This window comes from Colletotrichum phormii (assembly GCF_030913505.1).
Source record: "Colletotrichum phormii strain CBS 102054 chromosome Unknown BDP81scaffold_6, whole genome shotgun sequence".
Lineage (NCBI taxonomy): Eukaryota > Fungi > Ascomycota > Sordariomycetes > Glomerellales > Glomerellaceae > Colletotrichum > Colletotrichum phormii.
Genome location: NW_026851448.1, coordinates 2279078 through 2295244, shown reverse-complemented (window position 1 = coordinate 2295244; position 16167 = coordinate 2279078). Strand labels below are relative to the sequence as shown.

The window sequence follows — 16167 nt, the reverse complement described above, 5'->3', positions numbered from 1 at the left end:
AATATTACGACGCGTCGTACGGCATTCCTCAGCTGGACTCTCAAATTCCTGTTTCGAGCGACGGTCGCCGCCTATTGCTTCGTGGATATTGTGTTGGCACAATTGTGAACACGGGCGCGCCTCCAACCGGCGCTTCCTCGGATATAGATCGCTCTGTATATTCCGTTTGAGAACCTGGTGAAAATATGGGAACAGTATGTAGCAGCAGATGCTGCCAGTAACTGCCGCGAGCTAGATAAGACACTGGGCACAGATGACCACCTCGCAAGGTTTTTCACGATGCGTAGTGATATAGAGAAAGCCGTGCTTGGTTGGGCGAACTTTTCAGAGTCAGACAGCCCCGACAACTGGTGGATGGTAGCCTGGCTGATGACCAGCAAAATGGCCATCCTTCTCACAAGAGGAGGTGAGGTGGCTTTGGCGTCGGAACTTACGGCACGAAACTGGGAGACGAGGTTTGGATCCTCTGTTCAGGACATATGCCGTTTATTTTACGGCCAATCAGAAACAACGAAGAGCAACGTTATGACAATAGCGGCGTTGACGATCCAGCCGCCTTCATTTTTCGCAGGAAGCATACTAGATACCCATCTAGTGAGTGAATGCTACATGCACGGAGCAATGCGCGGCGAGATGTCAAAGGCTGGGAAAACTGTTTTACAAACTATCACGTTATATTAGGCTGGTTTCGGAACTTTCTGGAACTCGCGGCTGTTTGGATCTTTCAAAATTCTATTTCACCAAATTAAATACTTTTCTCTATGTAGATAATGTGACTCTGACGTCCGGTGCGCTTCTCGAGGTGTTATTGTAATCAATACACGTACTGAAAGCTGTTAGTAGAGATCCATGTGTAAAGAAGTCAAGTCCACGAACCTTGAAGTACTTGTTCTGCAAGTCAGTCTCATCCAAGAGCCCACGCTCATAAGCCTGGTGCTCATTCTCCTCCGACGTCGCGTGTTCCGCCCTCCTGGACCGATTCCGGAACCACAAGAGTGACCAGAGGGCGCACAAGCACGCAATCTGCATGCCAACGCAAAAGATCATCATCGCGACGCCCAGGGGATACCGTGGGGCCTGTTCCGCCTTGAAGAAGAAGGGGCCGACAAAGTTTCCGAGGCAGTACCCGATCAGGAGCATCGCGTTTGTCGTGATCTTCTTGGTGTGGCCCGCGGTGTTGGCCGTGGCGACGGACATGGAGAGTGTCCAGGTTGCCGTGTAGGCGAAGGAGATCCAGAGGCAAGCGAGGCGGCCGTAGGGGTTAGATTGGTCGATGAGCCAGAGGCCGAGAATGCCGGCGAGGAAGGGGGCGAGACAGGTGAGCATGATGGCTATGCGGGCGTTTGGATAGTAGGAAGCGAAGAAGCTGGGTTGTGTAAGTTGAAGTTGAGGTGACTGGGAAGATGGGGGCTGCTTACCAGGCCAAGGGACACAGAATAAGCTGCACTGCTCCCGAAGGCATCTGAATGAGAGTGGTCTGAAGCGTCGAGAAGCCCATACCCTTGATAACGAGGCCTTGGAACTATCGTTATGTCAGTTTGCAGTCTTCAAGGTAACATAGGATCAACTCACTGTCGTCAATCCACCATTGGGGGTGTTACTCGCAACGGCAAACAAGAACAGGAGCCATGTTTTTAAATCCGTCATGGCCTCCCTAAATTGAGGCCATTTGAACTTCTTATTCTCAATTCCCGTGCCGTTCGCCTTGACGCGACTGATAACCATCGCCTTCTCCTTCTCCGACAGAAACTTCGTCGTCAAAGGCGAGCCAGGAAGGAAGATGAGCATGAGAATACCCCAAGCCACCGTAATAGCGCCCCAAAACAGGAACAGAATCCGCCAGCTCGCGATAGACCCTTGAACATGCCCAATTCCAAACGTCACGATACCAGCCGTGATGTACCCCAAGCCCGCAGACCCGATCCAGATGCCCATACGAACAGGCTGCTCCTTTCTCGAGTAGTACATCGAGAAGAGCAACATCGTACCCGGGTTGATCGAGGCCTCAAATGCGCCCAAAAATGTCCTCGTCGCCGCGAGCCCAGCAAAGTTGTGCGACGCGGCATGGCACATGAGCACGGCGCCCCACAGCACCACGGTGGCCGACATGAAGGTGTTGATGGGCAGCTTCTGCAGCAGCACGTTTGTCGGGAACTCCCAGAAGAGGTAGCCCAGGTACAGCAGCGCACCAGTCCAGGAGAACTCGGAGCCCGTGAGGCCAATGTCCTCGCGGATGCAAAAGACGGCGGCGTAGCTTAGTGTTGTGCGGTCGATGGACTGCAGGGCGTAGGTGATGCAGAGGAGCGGCATGAGGCGCAGGTCGAGGCGTCTCAGAAGCGCAGAGCTCTCTTCCGGGTCGATTACCTCGCCTTCGGCTGCGTCGAGGAGGTCGAGGGGCTTTGTTGGCTCGGAGGCCATGAGCTCCTCTTTGGGAGTCATTTCTGTCTTCATGGTGATCGCTCAGACAGATCTATGAGAGGGAAGAGAGGGTGTTTCGGCCGCTGCGATGCGAGTCGCCCGGCTTCATCTACATCTAAGGAACATCTGGCTATATAGAGTGATCAGCGACTTGTGTGCCGGATCTACAGACGTGTTGTTAATAATTCGGTATCCCTCCGAGAAGCAGCAGATAAGAGCCAGTGGCACGACTGGGGGGTGTAAGTGCTTCCCGCGGAAAAGTCTTATCACCTGTTGAAGTCATCCGCGGCCATGACTTGCGCAAATGCTACCCCGCGCATAACGTTGCAACGACCAGCCGTGATTCCGAAAATGGGCTGACTGCAATTTTGTAGACCATTCCCTGGAGGTTTTTAGACAGTTAAACCATCAAGACAGCATCAGGCAGCAGTCACCAGAATTCGGCTCCAGTGGGATACTTACGCTCAAAATTGGGGCGATATGATGAACCGTGAATCTTACATGAATCAATCGCATCATTCGTCCAGTATCCTTGTGAATTCATAGTCATGCAATTTATCGGTCTAAGAGGGCTCTCTCATGAACACTCATTGAACAGCTCTGAGTTCTATTTGTCGTTCAGATACAAGCCCTCATCCGGAGGCGGAACACCATACCAATCCAAGCCCAACTTGTCCTCAGGATCAGGGTCCGGCATCTGGTAGTATCCATCATACCTCCACCAAGTCCTATCCTCCCACACATCCTCAACCGGCAAGACCCCTTCAGCCTTCATCTCATCCCTGACCTTCTCAACACCACGCCACACTCTCAAGATATTCTCGCCAGCCACCTTGGCAAGCTGCTCCTCAGTCGCACCCCTATCAAGAATAGCTTTGAGAAGTCTCGGATAACACTTGACGTCTTCCAAACCAGGAATGACAGACGCGATACCGTCAAAGTCAGAGCCGAGACCGACGTGGTCCCAGCCGATGCGCTCGGCGATGTAGAACAAGTGGTCGAGAACCATGTCCATCTTGGCGTCCCTTCTTCGCGTAGTGACGTGCTCCGGTACAAAGGTGACCATTACGATGCCGCCGTTGGCTGGGACCATGTCTAGGATGTGATCCGGGACGTTGCGGGGACAGTCAAAGACGCCTTTGACGTTGGAGTGGGAGAACATGATTGGTGCACGGGTCTGTTCCAGGACTTGTTTGGCGCAGTCTTCTGAGACGTGGGATATGTCTACGATCATTCCTGTTGCTCGTCAGCTGACTGCTTGCTTCCCGGAGCTGTCTTGCTCACCTAATCTGTTCATCTCAATGAGTGCTGCGCGGCCTAGCTTGGAGAGTCCGCCGTGAACAGCGCCGACTTTGGATGTTGAGCTGTCGGCGAAGGCATTATTGCACACATGAGTGAGAGTGCACTAGCAGAGTCAATTCTAGACCTCATGGTATCTATAAGCTTGTTCAACTTACATATCTGACGCCCAGGCGGTAAAACGCTCTGATGATACCGATACTGTTGCCAGCCATGTGCAATCTATCAAGCTTGTTAGTCTATCAGGAGCATTCCAGCACCTCAGAGTGAGCACATACCCCTCAATACCGATAGAACAAGCTATCCTCCCAGACTCGTAAATCTTCTTTACATCGTTTGGCCCGTTCACTAACTCAAACGTCTCCGGATACGACTCAACAAGCCGAAGCGTCATATCAATCTGCTCAATGGCGTCGCGCGCCATGTCAGAGTACTCTGCCGTCGAAAAGTTCTCCGCGGACCTCAGACACGGCACACAGATGGACCAGAATTGGCCTCCCACGGCACCTTCATATCGTGTAAGTCATTTGAGTCAATTAAATAGGACAAGGTCGAGTGCAACTCACCCTCCCTTAGTCGCGGGATATCCGTCATTCCCCTCTCGAATCCATTTGCGAAATCGAATTTCGGGTTATTGTGAATCTTGCCGTGAAAGCATGCCCGCGGTTGCTGAGGCAGGTCATTGTGGCCGTCGATGAGCGGCGTCCTAAGAAGAACACGCTTGACTCGCTCGTCGATATCGAGCTTCTGGTAGGGATGGTCTGATGATGCCATTGTGAGTATTCGATCGGTTTCTCGATTATCCTCTTCGCTCTTAGCCTGCAAATAGTTTGACAAGAATGCGATGATTATGAAGCTTCATGTGCGAGGTTATGCGCGGAGTCCGTTCAGCTGACATCAGATGCTCAAGCAGCCCAACACCATGGTGTACGCCCTTCCCTCGGTCAAGTGTTGTGAGTTTCCCGCGCAAAAGGGATCCATACCTAGATATCACCTCGAGGTCTGATTTGGCCGCCATACATCGCGGGGTGTCATGTTTGTACACTATATTCGGATAATAAGATCCAGCTAGGGTCTTCCTTGACCCCGCTGGTTCGAACCTAGATAACAGCTACGATAGGCCTCTCTCGTCGTACCAGTCCAGTCCCACAGTGCTGGCCTCATGTTCCAAAGACTCAAATTCTCGCAATATGTTGGGTCCACGCATGAGCCCTTGACTGGTATTCAATGAGTCTTTCATCCAGTCGTCCACTCGACTCGAAAGATCGCCGAGCTCTGGGTCATCGATATAGGAGTGCCGAACATCATCAGTCTACGTCTACTGATTGATCAGGACACGTGAGAGATGACATTTCTCCTAAAGCTTTATGTTCTATTCTAGAGACGCATTGTGACGTACGTCAGGTCTCGGGTCTGTCAAAATTGCTCGTAAGCAGTGAAGACCAAGCCGCGGAGCGAAAGTTGGATATCAACCACGACACAAGCTTGAAGACTGCAATCCTCAAACATTTACCGCAACGTCAGCAAATTGTTTACGCTGGAGAACCCGTCGCTTCAAATTCCTAAAACTGGATATGGGTATTCACCGGACAGAGCTACCACGCAGTGATCGAACGAGACGTCAATCTACAGCCACTGTAGAAAATCTTCCCATCAATACAGCATCGGCCTAGAAAAGAGAAATACACTGTACCATGCGATAACAACCGCCCATTACTTCGTCCTCGTCGCGTCTCCCAGAGGTCTCTTGTGTTCTGCTGGGTTGCGCTTTCGCCTTGTGGCGTCTACTTAGCAATTCCATCTCTGGGGCCACGACAAGAACCTGGAACCGAAAGTCAATAGCACTCGTTCCCGTAAGTATCTCTTGGTCTAAATATCGTGCATTAGTGTCCGTTGGATATGATTACAATGTAGAGGAAGAAGTCTTAGAGAACGAAGACTTACAGAAGGCACCACGGAGTTCAAGAGCACCTTCAAAGGCCTGGATCAGTCTGACTTGATGGGGTCCACTGGCAGGCCAGTGACCGGTCATACTTTCCAGAGAGAGTAATTTCTGCGCCGCGAAAGTCCGAAAGAAAGTTGCGTAGAAGATTGCGACAGCGTCGAGGAGAGTCTCGGCATTTCCTTGCTGCGGTCTACCGTTTATGAGAAGGTCGCGGTAGATAAGCATCAGCTGCCAAAGAGCTGCCCACACTGCAGGGCCTTCATTAACATCTATTCTAGCTTTCGACGGCCTAATATACTTATCGAGATCGGCAAGTAGGTCTATCTCGAAAGATTCAATTATGGATCTTGCGACGGCGCGGATTTCTGCATGTGCAGAAAATGGAAGCTTGTTCCTCACGCAGGCTGGTTGCTCAGCACTATAGTTTTGTTGATACGCTGGACTGTCAAAGAATATCGTTGGTTGTCGCAAGAGTCTCATCATAGCCTTTAACACGCATGCCTTGTATATGACGTTTTCCTGTGCTCGATTAGACCGGGCGTATTTTTGTCTCGAGTAGCCACACGGGGTCCGCTTAACTCACATGAAGGCGCCTGGCGGCGCTTTCTTCGCACAGCTCAGCGTAAAGCTGGACAAAAGTCTCAATGGCTTCTTCGAAATTCGACAGATTTTGAGGTAATATTGAGCGCTTGGCCAAAGCAAGTAAACCCATTTGCGACAATGCGAGATTGGGATGATCTTTCGAGAAGGCGCTTCCGTAGTGGACTGGCTGACCTTTGCTCGGCTGCGAATACGAGTAATTCTTCAATATTGCTGGGAGTCTGGCCTCGGAATTATCTTGCTTCACAACCAATTCACCCTCAAAGATGGCGTTGCGGAAGATCGGCTGGCGCAGCATCTTGAGTACGATGCTATCTTCCCTACTTTGTAGACAAACGACTGCAGTTGTCAGGCCACGGTACATGCGCCTTCAACCTGGTAGTAGATACGAGCGAGATACCTGTATATGAAATGGATGGTAATTTCTGGAAGCTTATATCGTCTGTGGGATCTCCCCTTGGCAACACTCGTTAAGTCCCCTCGAATGCAGGACTCCATTAGCTGGGGGCAACTCCTTATGCAAGCGTTGCAAGCGCCCGAAACTGAACATGCAAGCTTTTTGATTCAGCATCGAATGCATGCGCCAACGACTCTAACACGTTTGGCTGTCGTCTTAGATGGCTTGAGGGATGGCAGATCAGGCTTGTCCGAGTCCTTCCTGGTCTCCGATTTCAACGAAGCGAGATGATGGAGAGGAAATGTAACTACCTGGAAGAGACATGACCCAAGTAGCATCTTCAAAGTAGGCGGCCGTATTTGGGGATACATCTACTGATTTCTCGTGTGGTAAATCGTCTGATTTGACGCGTGGATAATTGTCCAGGAAAGCACGAATATCGGTGCCCAGCTCTGGGCCAGGCTTACGCGGGCGTTCTGGTTCTTGGTCTAGACGAGATGCAGGATAAGAAAGCAATGCCTGAGATTTAGGCGACAAACCGTGCACGTCGCCAATTCCGATGAGTTGTGAGTTCATGCTGGCTGCTAACGTTAGTGTACCTTCTGGTTCTCTTGTGATCCTGGTCGGATGAAAGCGATGGATCGAGGAGCTGGGAATTTTCGAATCGGAGCTGTCGGAATGATATTCCAATGCCTCTGAAGATAGTTTGTCGTTTTCTCCTGGGTCAAAAAGATTTTCGAAGTCAAAAAGATCTAGGTCGTCGGTCTTTATCGTCTTCTTCAGTAGCGTCTTCCCATGGAAAACAAAATCATGAATGTGCCAGAGGATGTGATCATCATCGGCAGCGAGCCGGGTACTATCAGTGTCACTCGTACAAAGAGGACAAGGCACCGGTTCCAGCATACTTCGCTGGCAAATCTTAGAAAGAGCTGATACTTCGATGGACGCTGCGATGTCTTGGTGTTCATGGGCCAAGTGGGCTTCCCAAGCTTCTCGGCTGCTGAAAGTAGGAAGATGTTTACTGAGATCCGGAGTACACCATGGACACGTCCATTTCGTCCGTGAGTGAAGCTTTTTCAGGTGTTCCATCAGTTCATCGGAAGTAGACCACATGAGATCAGGTGTGTCGCAGTTTTCGTAATAACAAGAGTAGGGTAGTATGTCATTAGCAACATGTTTTCTGAAGGAAGTCAGCACTCAAATTGCGCCTACCGGGGCTCATCGGATGTTCAACATCGAGCAGACTTGCCTCCAACTTGTATGATTTCGGTGACACTGTTCTGGTAATTCCCTGGCGCAGTAAGGACAGGTCAGTGCAGTGCCAACCATGGGTGGCCCAGGGCACTTTGGGTACTCCAAGTCATCTTGACCTCCTATTCGAGTGGCTTGGGTGGCGATAGATGTGGACTCGTCTTTGATAAACATAGATAGGTCGGAATCAGATTCAACATCCGCGGCTGCGAATGACATCGGTAGGACCATTTCATGGTCTGGTTGATCAGGCGTGTCGTTATTGGGTAGCGCCTGAGGCACGATGTCAGACCCTCGATTCAGAGTCTCCGGGTTTTCATACAGAGATTCATGCACCGCCATTGTTTCCTCAAGCTTGATTCCTACGTGTTTTGCGATGGAATCTCGGACAAATTGGATTCTATTCCGACGAAGCAGGTTGGCACGTATCAAGCGTCTTTGCACAACTGTTAACCGACTTTCGGGAAGGAAGTCGGCGATTGCTCCTGGTTGACCAAGCTCAGAAGAAGTGGTTTTGTTGAGATTTCCGCCTAGAATGCCGCTCTTCCATAGCTCTACGTATCCATAGAAGTCTTCTTCTCTGAGCGAGGCGTCGGCTTCCTGGTGGCGATACTTGACGCTGGACTGCCGGAGTTCAGTTGATAAATTGGCGAGCTGTACTATGATCGCTTTGGTATAGAATACGTGGTACTTGACTGCATGCCGATCAACGTCGTCACCTTGAAGTGATATCTCGCTGAGGACATCAAAGTCGCCGCTCGATGAGCTCGTCTCGTCACTCGTCTCGCTAGGCTCAAATTCACCGGCACACGTAGCGACTATGGATGGCTTCAAGCGAGCTATTAAAATGAGTTAGGGCTTCCAGGCAGATTGTGATGGTACTTACCCACTTTTAAGAGGTCATTGAGAGATTCATACAAGCCATTCAACAGATCTTGGAATAACCGACGCATCTCAGCCTGATCTCGGAGTCGAGATTCCAGCGACTGCCCGCACGTGCTTGCCTTCGTCACAGCACACCATGCATTGAATTCGGCTTCACGATACTCGAACCAGTTTATGTCTGTCGGATCTGGTAGAGACGAGCGAGAGGTGGCGAATAGCGCTTGACATGCTAAAGTACGATGGCAAACATGTGCCTCGTGAAAGGAGGAACGGGGCTGGGCGTCGTCGACCGGCATTGCGTGACGTACGCGAAGCAAGGCTCTGGGCTTCAGCAGTTTGTTGATAGTGCTTTGAAATCACCAGCGCATGTTGGGAACTACAATTACGACGATAGTATGTGCATCCGGGTAGCTGACCTCCATGGGCAGCTTATTCGTGAAGCACTTATCAAGCGCGAGGTCGTCAAGCTTGTAACGTGACCGGAAGGCTGCACCGTGTAACACATTGCAGTCCTTGGCAAGTGCTCAAATAAGAGGGCTGAAATTGCTTTTATCATTGCTTCTATTTGACTATGCAGCGGACGACTTTGTTACGTTGAAGGACGCGAATCTACCTACACTGATACGACTGATCAACATGGGCTCGAAGTGCTGGTTCATCCTCTCCCAGAGGCATTACTGTCGGATTGGAAGCCCAATTCGACCGTGAGTAAGGGTAGAGCATGGGCCACCTCGAGATGGTACAATTACACCTCGACGGTCCACCCAACCTCCGGTTGGAATCTTCCTTCTACTCCTTACGCAGAATCAATTAATACAGAGATATTGATACTTCGTCAACCCCAGAACCCTACGGTTCGAACCAACTTCCCTGTGATAGGGATACCAACAATTACCCCCCGCCAGAGGTCCCTGACAACGGGCTTGGGCTTTCTCGTGGCCTGATTTGTCTCGGGCACCTCATTCCAGATCTCCGACATCTCGACAATGTTATCAATCGGAACGGGCTGCTGGAGATCCCGCCAAATATGGCAATATATTCAAGCAAATCGTGGGAATTGAGATATCAGATGGACACTAGACGTGGTGCAGAGGTTTCTGCAACGGCCGGCGTGCCCATTGCTGCGGCGGCCGGAGTGACGATGAAGCTGGATGCCGGGCTTGCATTCGAGACTAGTGTCAGCAATCACTGGGAATTCGAATCCCTCGATACGTCAATCATTCAGCCAACACTCGCGTTCGTCGAGGAGAGCATCAGCACAGCCGAAGTTTGCGACTATCTCGATGGGCAGGCATGTTACAAGACTTCTACCATGTTCATGATCACGGGGATTGCTGTAGCGCGAGGTGCCTCAGTCAGTAGCTCTGAAAATGCAACCCGAAAGATTCATGGAGGACCAGGGATGTAAGTAAACATTTATATTGAGCTTTTGGCGTAACATGTTGGCAAATCATTTACTGACCTTGCGTTCGTACTGTGCATAGTGAAGTGCCACTTGGAATCGCTGAGACGGGCTTACAAGGTGGCTTCTCCAAGGACAAAGCCCTGGTATCATCGGCTAAAAGAACGACTGACTTCGTATGGGCAGTTCGTCTGGCAAAGATTTCGAAAGGCCTCCTCGATTGGAAGTGGTCCTGGGAAACGCTCTCTCGTGGCGCAACATTTGGGAGGACGACCGACGACGCAGAAGTCGGTGGTCAGATCGCCAAAGCTTTGCGGGACGAAGGCCTCGAAGTATGCCCTTGCCCCATAACCGTGAATGACGATGTGTTCATTCTCGGCAGTGATGGTGGGCCGACATCTGATAGTTGAAGCTCTGTAAACTCGCGTCGAATTGATGTTACTCTGAACAGCGAAAAGAATGTCGTGATTTCCATAGCCTATGCACCTCCCTTTAAGCATTCTGTAATATATTTCTCACTCTAGCCCATAAAGTCGCTTGTCTGCGGGCCGCTCATACACAGTCTGTTCCCTCATCATTCGAGGCTGCATGATGACGAGTCTCGCTAAGCATCAGCCTCCATGTTAATTCGCTGCATGTAATAGCTGTAGCTCATTCGTCGAAAACAACCAATCAGTATTATTCAACAACTTCAAAGAAGCAACAGCTCGGGCGGTCCGACAAGGCCATCCGTTGACCGACTAAAGATATGATCTTGGATTAACTATCGGACTCGCCAGGACGTTGTTTCTCGACCAACAAGTATGGAGCCTGCGTCGAGCAGCGACATGGTCCGGCTCGCAAAAGCAGGACAGCGAAACGTGTCTGCCACAATATCTAAAGTCATTAGGGAGGGTACGGATTCGAAGTCATTTCTTGGCACTTTGAACGCCGAATTGGCTCTCGTGACCAGATGGCTTGAGGGGCTGGAAAGTTCCGAAGAGGACGCGACTCGCGTGTTGAAGCTCCTGAGTGTGCTAGAGAAGCTAGGCAGAGTGAGTTTGCAGCGCTTTAGTCAACTCTGGCTTGACCTCCATGCGCAAAGAAAATTAGTCGCAGGCCCTGACGATGAGATTTCTCCTAGTACCCTAGATCCTTCAACGTTTCCAGCAATGCGGGCGATCTCAGCCAGTACGGCATTCTCAAACAAGGGAAGGCGGCACGGCGTGACATCCGCAAAGCTATCCTCAGTTTAGCCGCACTGAAGGAAGTCCAAGAAAAAGACAAATTCAGTCGACGTTTGAAGCGACTCCGCAAATCAAAAGCGAAATCTCCCGTGGCCGAGTCGCCACCACTCGAGCCTAGTCACGACTCAATAATACAACGGTGGGACTGTCAATTGTATGTCAGGGCGCTATCCAAGACTCTGTCTCCTATATGCCTGTGTGTCCAAGACAACCTGGATGAGGCGAGCTATATTACGGTGAATCGTAAGCTCCGGCAGTGTGGCTCACGCACCGAGCCTCCTGATATTATGACATTCCGGCTATTCTTTTTGGATCATCCGCATGGACAAGATCAGTGCGGCTTGTCTCAGTGGCAGGACGTGGCAATTGGTGTTCCGAGAACTAGGTGCGCAATATCTCCGTCCCACATAAGATCGTTCTAATCTTTGGTTATCGTTCTGCACAGTATTGTGAAGCTTGAGAATGGTCCACCCTCTACACACCCGATCGAGGATGCTACAGTGGTTTCTAGGCAAACCTTCTGCCAACTTATTTCGCGCCGAAATCATCGCCAGTTGAAATTCGAAGCATTAGGCGATGGGCGGCTGTTCATGGAGTCCAAGTGGCACTTCCCACAAGACTTCCTCCTCCACGAATCCAGCATCTCGCTCCGCGACCTCTTGAAAACCTACAGGAAAGAAATGCATGTTTCGCGCAAGTACTTGCTTTCTTACATGCTGGCCAAGACTTTCTGGCAACTTTATGGGTCCGAATGGATGCTCAATCCCTGGACAAAAGACGATGTTCATTTCATGTTCGAAAAACGAGAGACAAAAGAAACCGGCATCTTCGTCAATGAGCCCTTTCTCTCCACGATATTCAACGATCAAGCAGTACCAAGAGAGCCCGAAATGGCGCATCGGTTTCCCAAAATCCTTGCCCTTGGCATCATGCTTCTCGAAATTTGGCTCGGCCATGATATCGAAACTTTCAGACTCCTCAGCGACGTGCAAATCGACACCACACCGCATGCAAATACGGATCTGATGGTGGGACACAGAGTATTTGCACAAGATAAATCAGATAAGGCGTTCGTTGGTCCGATTGACGATGTTATATGGCTTTGTATTAATATACAGAGCTTCGTGGAGTTTGAAGATGACGCAAGAGGCCTTCGCCAGGCAATAGAGCAACGCATCGTTAACATCCTTCATTCATACTACAGCTCAATCTGGCACAATGATTCCGAGTCTGATAAAATCAATCCTTTCACAATATCAGCTCAGAGTTTGAGGCATCTAACAGCAAGTCGAGGCGACGCATTCAGTGGCCAACATGGCGCAGCTGTCATCAAGTCGAACAACCAGTTCGATAAGAGATCAACTCCACGTTTTCTGGAGACATTGTAAAATAGGTATACATTCCAAGCGTTTCTCATCAGGGCAATTTAGTGGTCAAAAGGACTAATGATGAACTAGAGGTTCTGTTCTGACTAAGCCTCTAGCTGACGGCCCTGCCTCGAGGTATGACGCCTCAATCACAGTAATGAGATGATGTAAAAACTCATTTTCGATGCCATAGCGAAGGCTTATCGTCGAACCATTGGTTTCAACAGTTCGAGATATTCGATCGCGTCATTCGAAACCCTGCTTCTAAGGGGTATAATTTCCAGCGATCACGAATCGCAATCCTTGATACAGGAGTCAGAGGCGAACTCGGCAACCTCGTCACCGACTACAAAGACTTCGTCTCGGATAACGAGCTGTATCATCAGGACTTCACTGACCATGGTACATGTGCGGTTGTTTTGATAAGAAAGGTCTACACAGACGCAGATATCTTTGTCGGAAGAGTGTTCGAGGGACAAGACGCCTCCGACAACACGCCTGGTATGATGGCACAGGCAAGTACATGTGAACCCTTGAACTATGAAAGTCAAGGCTAACTATCAAGGCGGTGAACTTTGCCCGAGAGTCTTGGAAGGCCGACATCATAGTGATGCCTTCAGGGTTTGACGCGGAAAACGCCGATCTAGAGTTTGCCATCAACGAAGCTCGCAACGCCAAAGTGCTTATTTTCGCAGCAGCATCCAACTTTGGAAATATCAGAGACATTGCCTTTCCAGCTCGCCTTGACACCAGCTTGAAACTGTTCTGCATTTTTTCTACTACGGCAGGTAATCGAGCAAACTGCGATTTCAATCCCTCGCCATCACCGCACGCAAAGCATAACTTTGCAGTATTTGGCAAAGACGTTGAGCTGCCGATACCTGCTGTATTCAATAAGCCGTTCAAGCTCGATGGGATGTCTTTCTCCACCATGATTGCGGCGGCAATTGCAGGGCAAATTCTCCAATTTGTTCGCCACGAACATACTCGTAGATGGATTCACTGCGCTGACAAGATCCGCACGGTAGAGGGCATGTCCGCAGTCTTCTCAGCCATGGCGAAAGATGAGGACAACGGGTATCACTGCATAGCACCATGGAAGATACTGTCCCAAAGACTACGTCATGAGACAGTTGGTAAAGATGAAGCACGGGAAGATCTTCGCATCACAATCGTACGAGCATTGGAGTCTTGTTAGACGAGATAAAATCAACGGCTATGAAGTTCAGTCATGTCCCGCTCGCTAATCAAAATCGAGTGAAGAAAGCATTTCGGCCGCTATCAATGGAGATAAGGAAACCAAAGTCAGATTAACAACCTCCCATAACGTCGTCTTCGTCATCTTGTTCTCCAGCAGCGGAGCGTTTACCACCAATCGTCTTCTTGGGCTGCCTTCGTTTGAGAACCTTCATCTCTGGATCTACAACCAAGACCTTGAGACGCTGGTCAATGACGTTCACACCTTCAGTAATCTGCCGATCTGGTGGAGGTTAGTATCGTTGAACCCAATGGTGACCGGTACTACAAGTACACTCACAGAAAGTATCTCGAAGGTTCAGAGCGTTTCCAAATGAATTCGCAATCTCTCCGTACTCAGTCTTATCCAAAGACATTCTCAGCGCCGCTGAAGTGCGGAAAGAACTTCCGTAGAAGACCGCCACGGCATTAAGAAGAGACTCGGCGTTGTTGGTGGTATGCCACGAACGTATATTCTTAAGCAAGTCCCGGTAGATGAGCATCATTTGCCACAACGCGGCCCAAACAGCTGGTCTTTCGTCCGTCTCCATTTTATTCTTAAGATGCTTGTCTAATTCGGCGAGAACATCTCGTTCAGATGCTTCCAGAGCAGACTTGGCGACACCTCGGATCTGGGCTTGTGCTGAGAATGACAGCTCGGTGATTGAACCATTATCTGATGGAGCGAAGTAGAAGGTCGGTATCCGATAGACTTTGTACATTGACTTAAAGGTATGTACCTTTTGCAAAAGTTGTATCTGGAAGTAGTTAGAGATAGTCACTTTGGATGCCTCCATGTGAAGACATTCGTGCAGGGGTTCAGCTCGTACCTGGGGACGATGACTAACAACGCTGTAGTGGTTACATTGGGAAGGCTTTGAGTAGAGCTTGATGAATGATTCGATGCCACCTTCGAATGTCCTGTGATCTTCTGGTGAGACCTGGCGTTCGGCCCACTTGACCAGCTCTTCCTGCAATAGCGCGGGATTGTGATGGTCTCTCGAAAAGGTGCAACCGCCGTGGTTGGGAGCCGTGCAATAGTAATTCCTCAAGGTTGCTTGGATCGAAGCTTTGGTGTTGTCCCTCTCAAACATGATTTGTCCGTGGAAGATTGGCCCTCGGAACTCAGGCCGTGCTTGTCTTAGTGTATCATTGACAGCACGATCTTCCCTTTGAGCCAAGCAAGCAACTATAACAGGTCAGATTTGAGAACAAAAGGTTGGAATTATCATAACTTACACCTCCTAGAGGAACACTCCTTGGCAACGGTGCTCAGATCTCCACGTATACAACAGACCTCGGAAGAGTGCTCCTTGTTGCTGAAGGTCGTGCATGTGGCACACGGATCCGTAGTCGAGCATGGTACCTTCTGGATTCGACATTTCAGGCAAGCTCCAGTCCCTCTGACTTGGTTCACCTTCCTGACGTCTTTGACGACCCGTTGTCTGGAGACTGCTGACTTCTTCGTGACGCGTGTTGGGGAATCGACCTGGAGTATCAGAGACCTGGGAGGATTATGAGTTGGGTCGTAGTGCGGCGTGGTCAACTTGTCGTCATATCCACGCAGCCGACTGAGGTCACTGTAGGATCCTTGGACAGGTAGCTGAACCTCGAGGGAGGAAGGAGAGCTGGAGAAAATGGCCGCCGGCTCATCATGGGGTGTCACAGGTTCCGGGGTGTGAATAGAAGAAGAGTCGTCCGTGATGGAGCGGGTGCCAATAGAGGTTGGGTAAGTAGGGAACATCTCGGAAGCTCGACCGCCATCTGAGGAGAGTCCAGAAGAGCTGGAAGTGTTCCCAGCGTAATGTGCCCAGATCGCCTCCTCAAAGTAGGTCTCTTGAGGCTGTTGTTCATTTGAGAAGACTTCTTGACCGCCTCGAGCCAGCCTAGGTGTGACATGGAAAGACGCTGGGCTGTTTGCCGACCTCCTCGGGTAGGTGCCCAAAAAGTTGTGGATATCACTCCCAACCTCCATTTCGGTCATGTAAGTCGATGTGACTGGATAGGTCATGCAGAAGGGTAATTACAGAGACCCAGTGTTTGGCAAGGGTTGCAGGATTTTGACAGCTGTAAGGTGATCCCGGAATGTGTTGTTTCTAAGTTTCTTGAGGGGTTTTGCTACATCCTCAATAGTTTATAGA

At 50.1% G+C, this 16167-nt stretch overlaps 5 protein-coding genes across 5 annotated transcripts; 2 read left to right on the top strand and 3 right to left on the bottom strand.

Moving 5' to 3' along the window:
- Window positions 1–464: 464 nt before the first annotated feature.
- BDP81DRAFT_515156 (major facilitator superfamily transporter) lies at window positions 465–2451 on the bottom strand (the record flags this gene model as incomplete). Its single annotated transcript, XM_060595852.1, has 4 exons — window positions 465–826; window positions 877–1366; window positions 1419–1522; window positions 1573–2451. 4 exons carry the CDS (start codon window positions 2449–2451, stop codon window positions 815–817), a joined length of 1485 nt encoding a protein of 494 aa, XP_060447845.1. The 3' UTR covers window positions 465–814.
- Window positions 2452–2938: 487 nt separating this feature from the next.
- Window positions 2939–4491, bottom strand: BDP81DRAFT_345557 (membrane dipeptidase; the record flags this gene model as incomplete). The annotated part of the gene is made up of 5 exons (XM_060586095.1): window positions 2939–3654; window positions 3703–3823; window positions 3876–3939; window positions 3996–4224; window positions 4284–4491. 5 exons carry the CDS (start codon window positions 4489–4491, stop codon window positions 3026–3028), a joined length of 1251 nt encoding a protein of 416 aa, XP_060447844.1. The 3' UTR covers window positions 2939–3025.
- Window positions 4492–9618: 5127 nt separating this feature from the next.
- Window positions 9619–10840, top strand: BDP81DRAFT_423753 (uncharacterized protein; the record flags this gene model as incomplete). The annotated part of the gene is made up of 2 exons (XM_060590094.1): window positions 9619–10129; window positions 10258–10840. Coding segments are annotated over exons 1-2 (653 nt in total), but the record flags the coding sequence as incomplete, so codon positions are not given.
- Window positions 10841–12875: 2035 nt separating this feature from the next.
- Window positions 12876–14134, top strand: BDP81DRAFT_199189 (uncharacterized protein). Its single transcript, XM_060582527.1, has 2 exons — window positions 12876–13305; window positions 13356–14134. Exons 1-2 carry the CDS (start codon window positions 13294–13296, stop codon window positions 13986–13988), a joined length of 645 nt encoding a protein of 214 aa, XP_060447842.1. The 5' UTR covers window positions 12876–13293; the 3' UTR covers window positions 13989–14134.
- Window positions 14101–15770, bottom strand: BDP81DRAFT_314933 (uncharacterized protein; the record flags this gene model as incomplete). The annotated part of the gene is made up of 4 exons (XM_060584045.1): window positions 14101–14270; window positions 14328–14784; window positions 14857–15191; window positions 15266–15770. The coding sequence occupies 4 exons, from the start codon at window positions 15768–15770 to the stop codon at window positions 14101–14103; spliced, it is 1467 nt and encodes a 488-aa protein (XP_060447841.1).
- Between the last annotated feature and the right edge of the window lie 397 nt (window positions 15771–16167).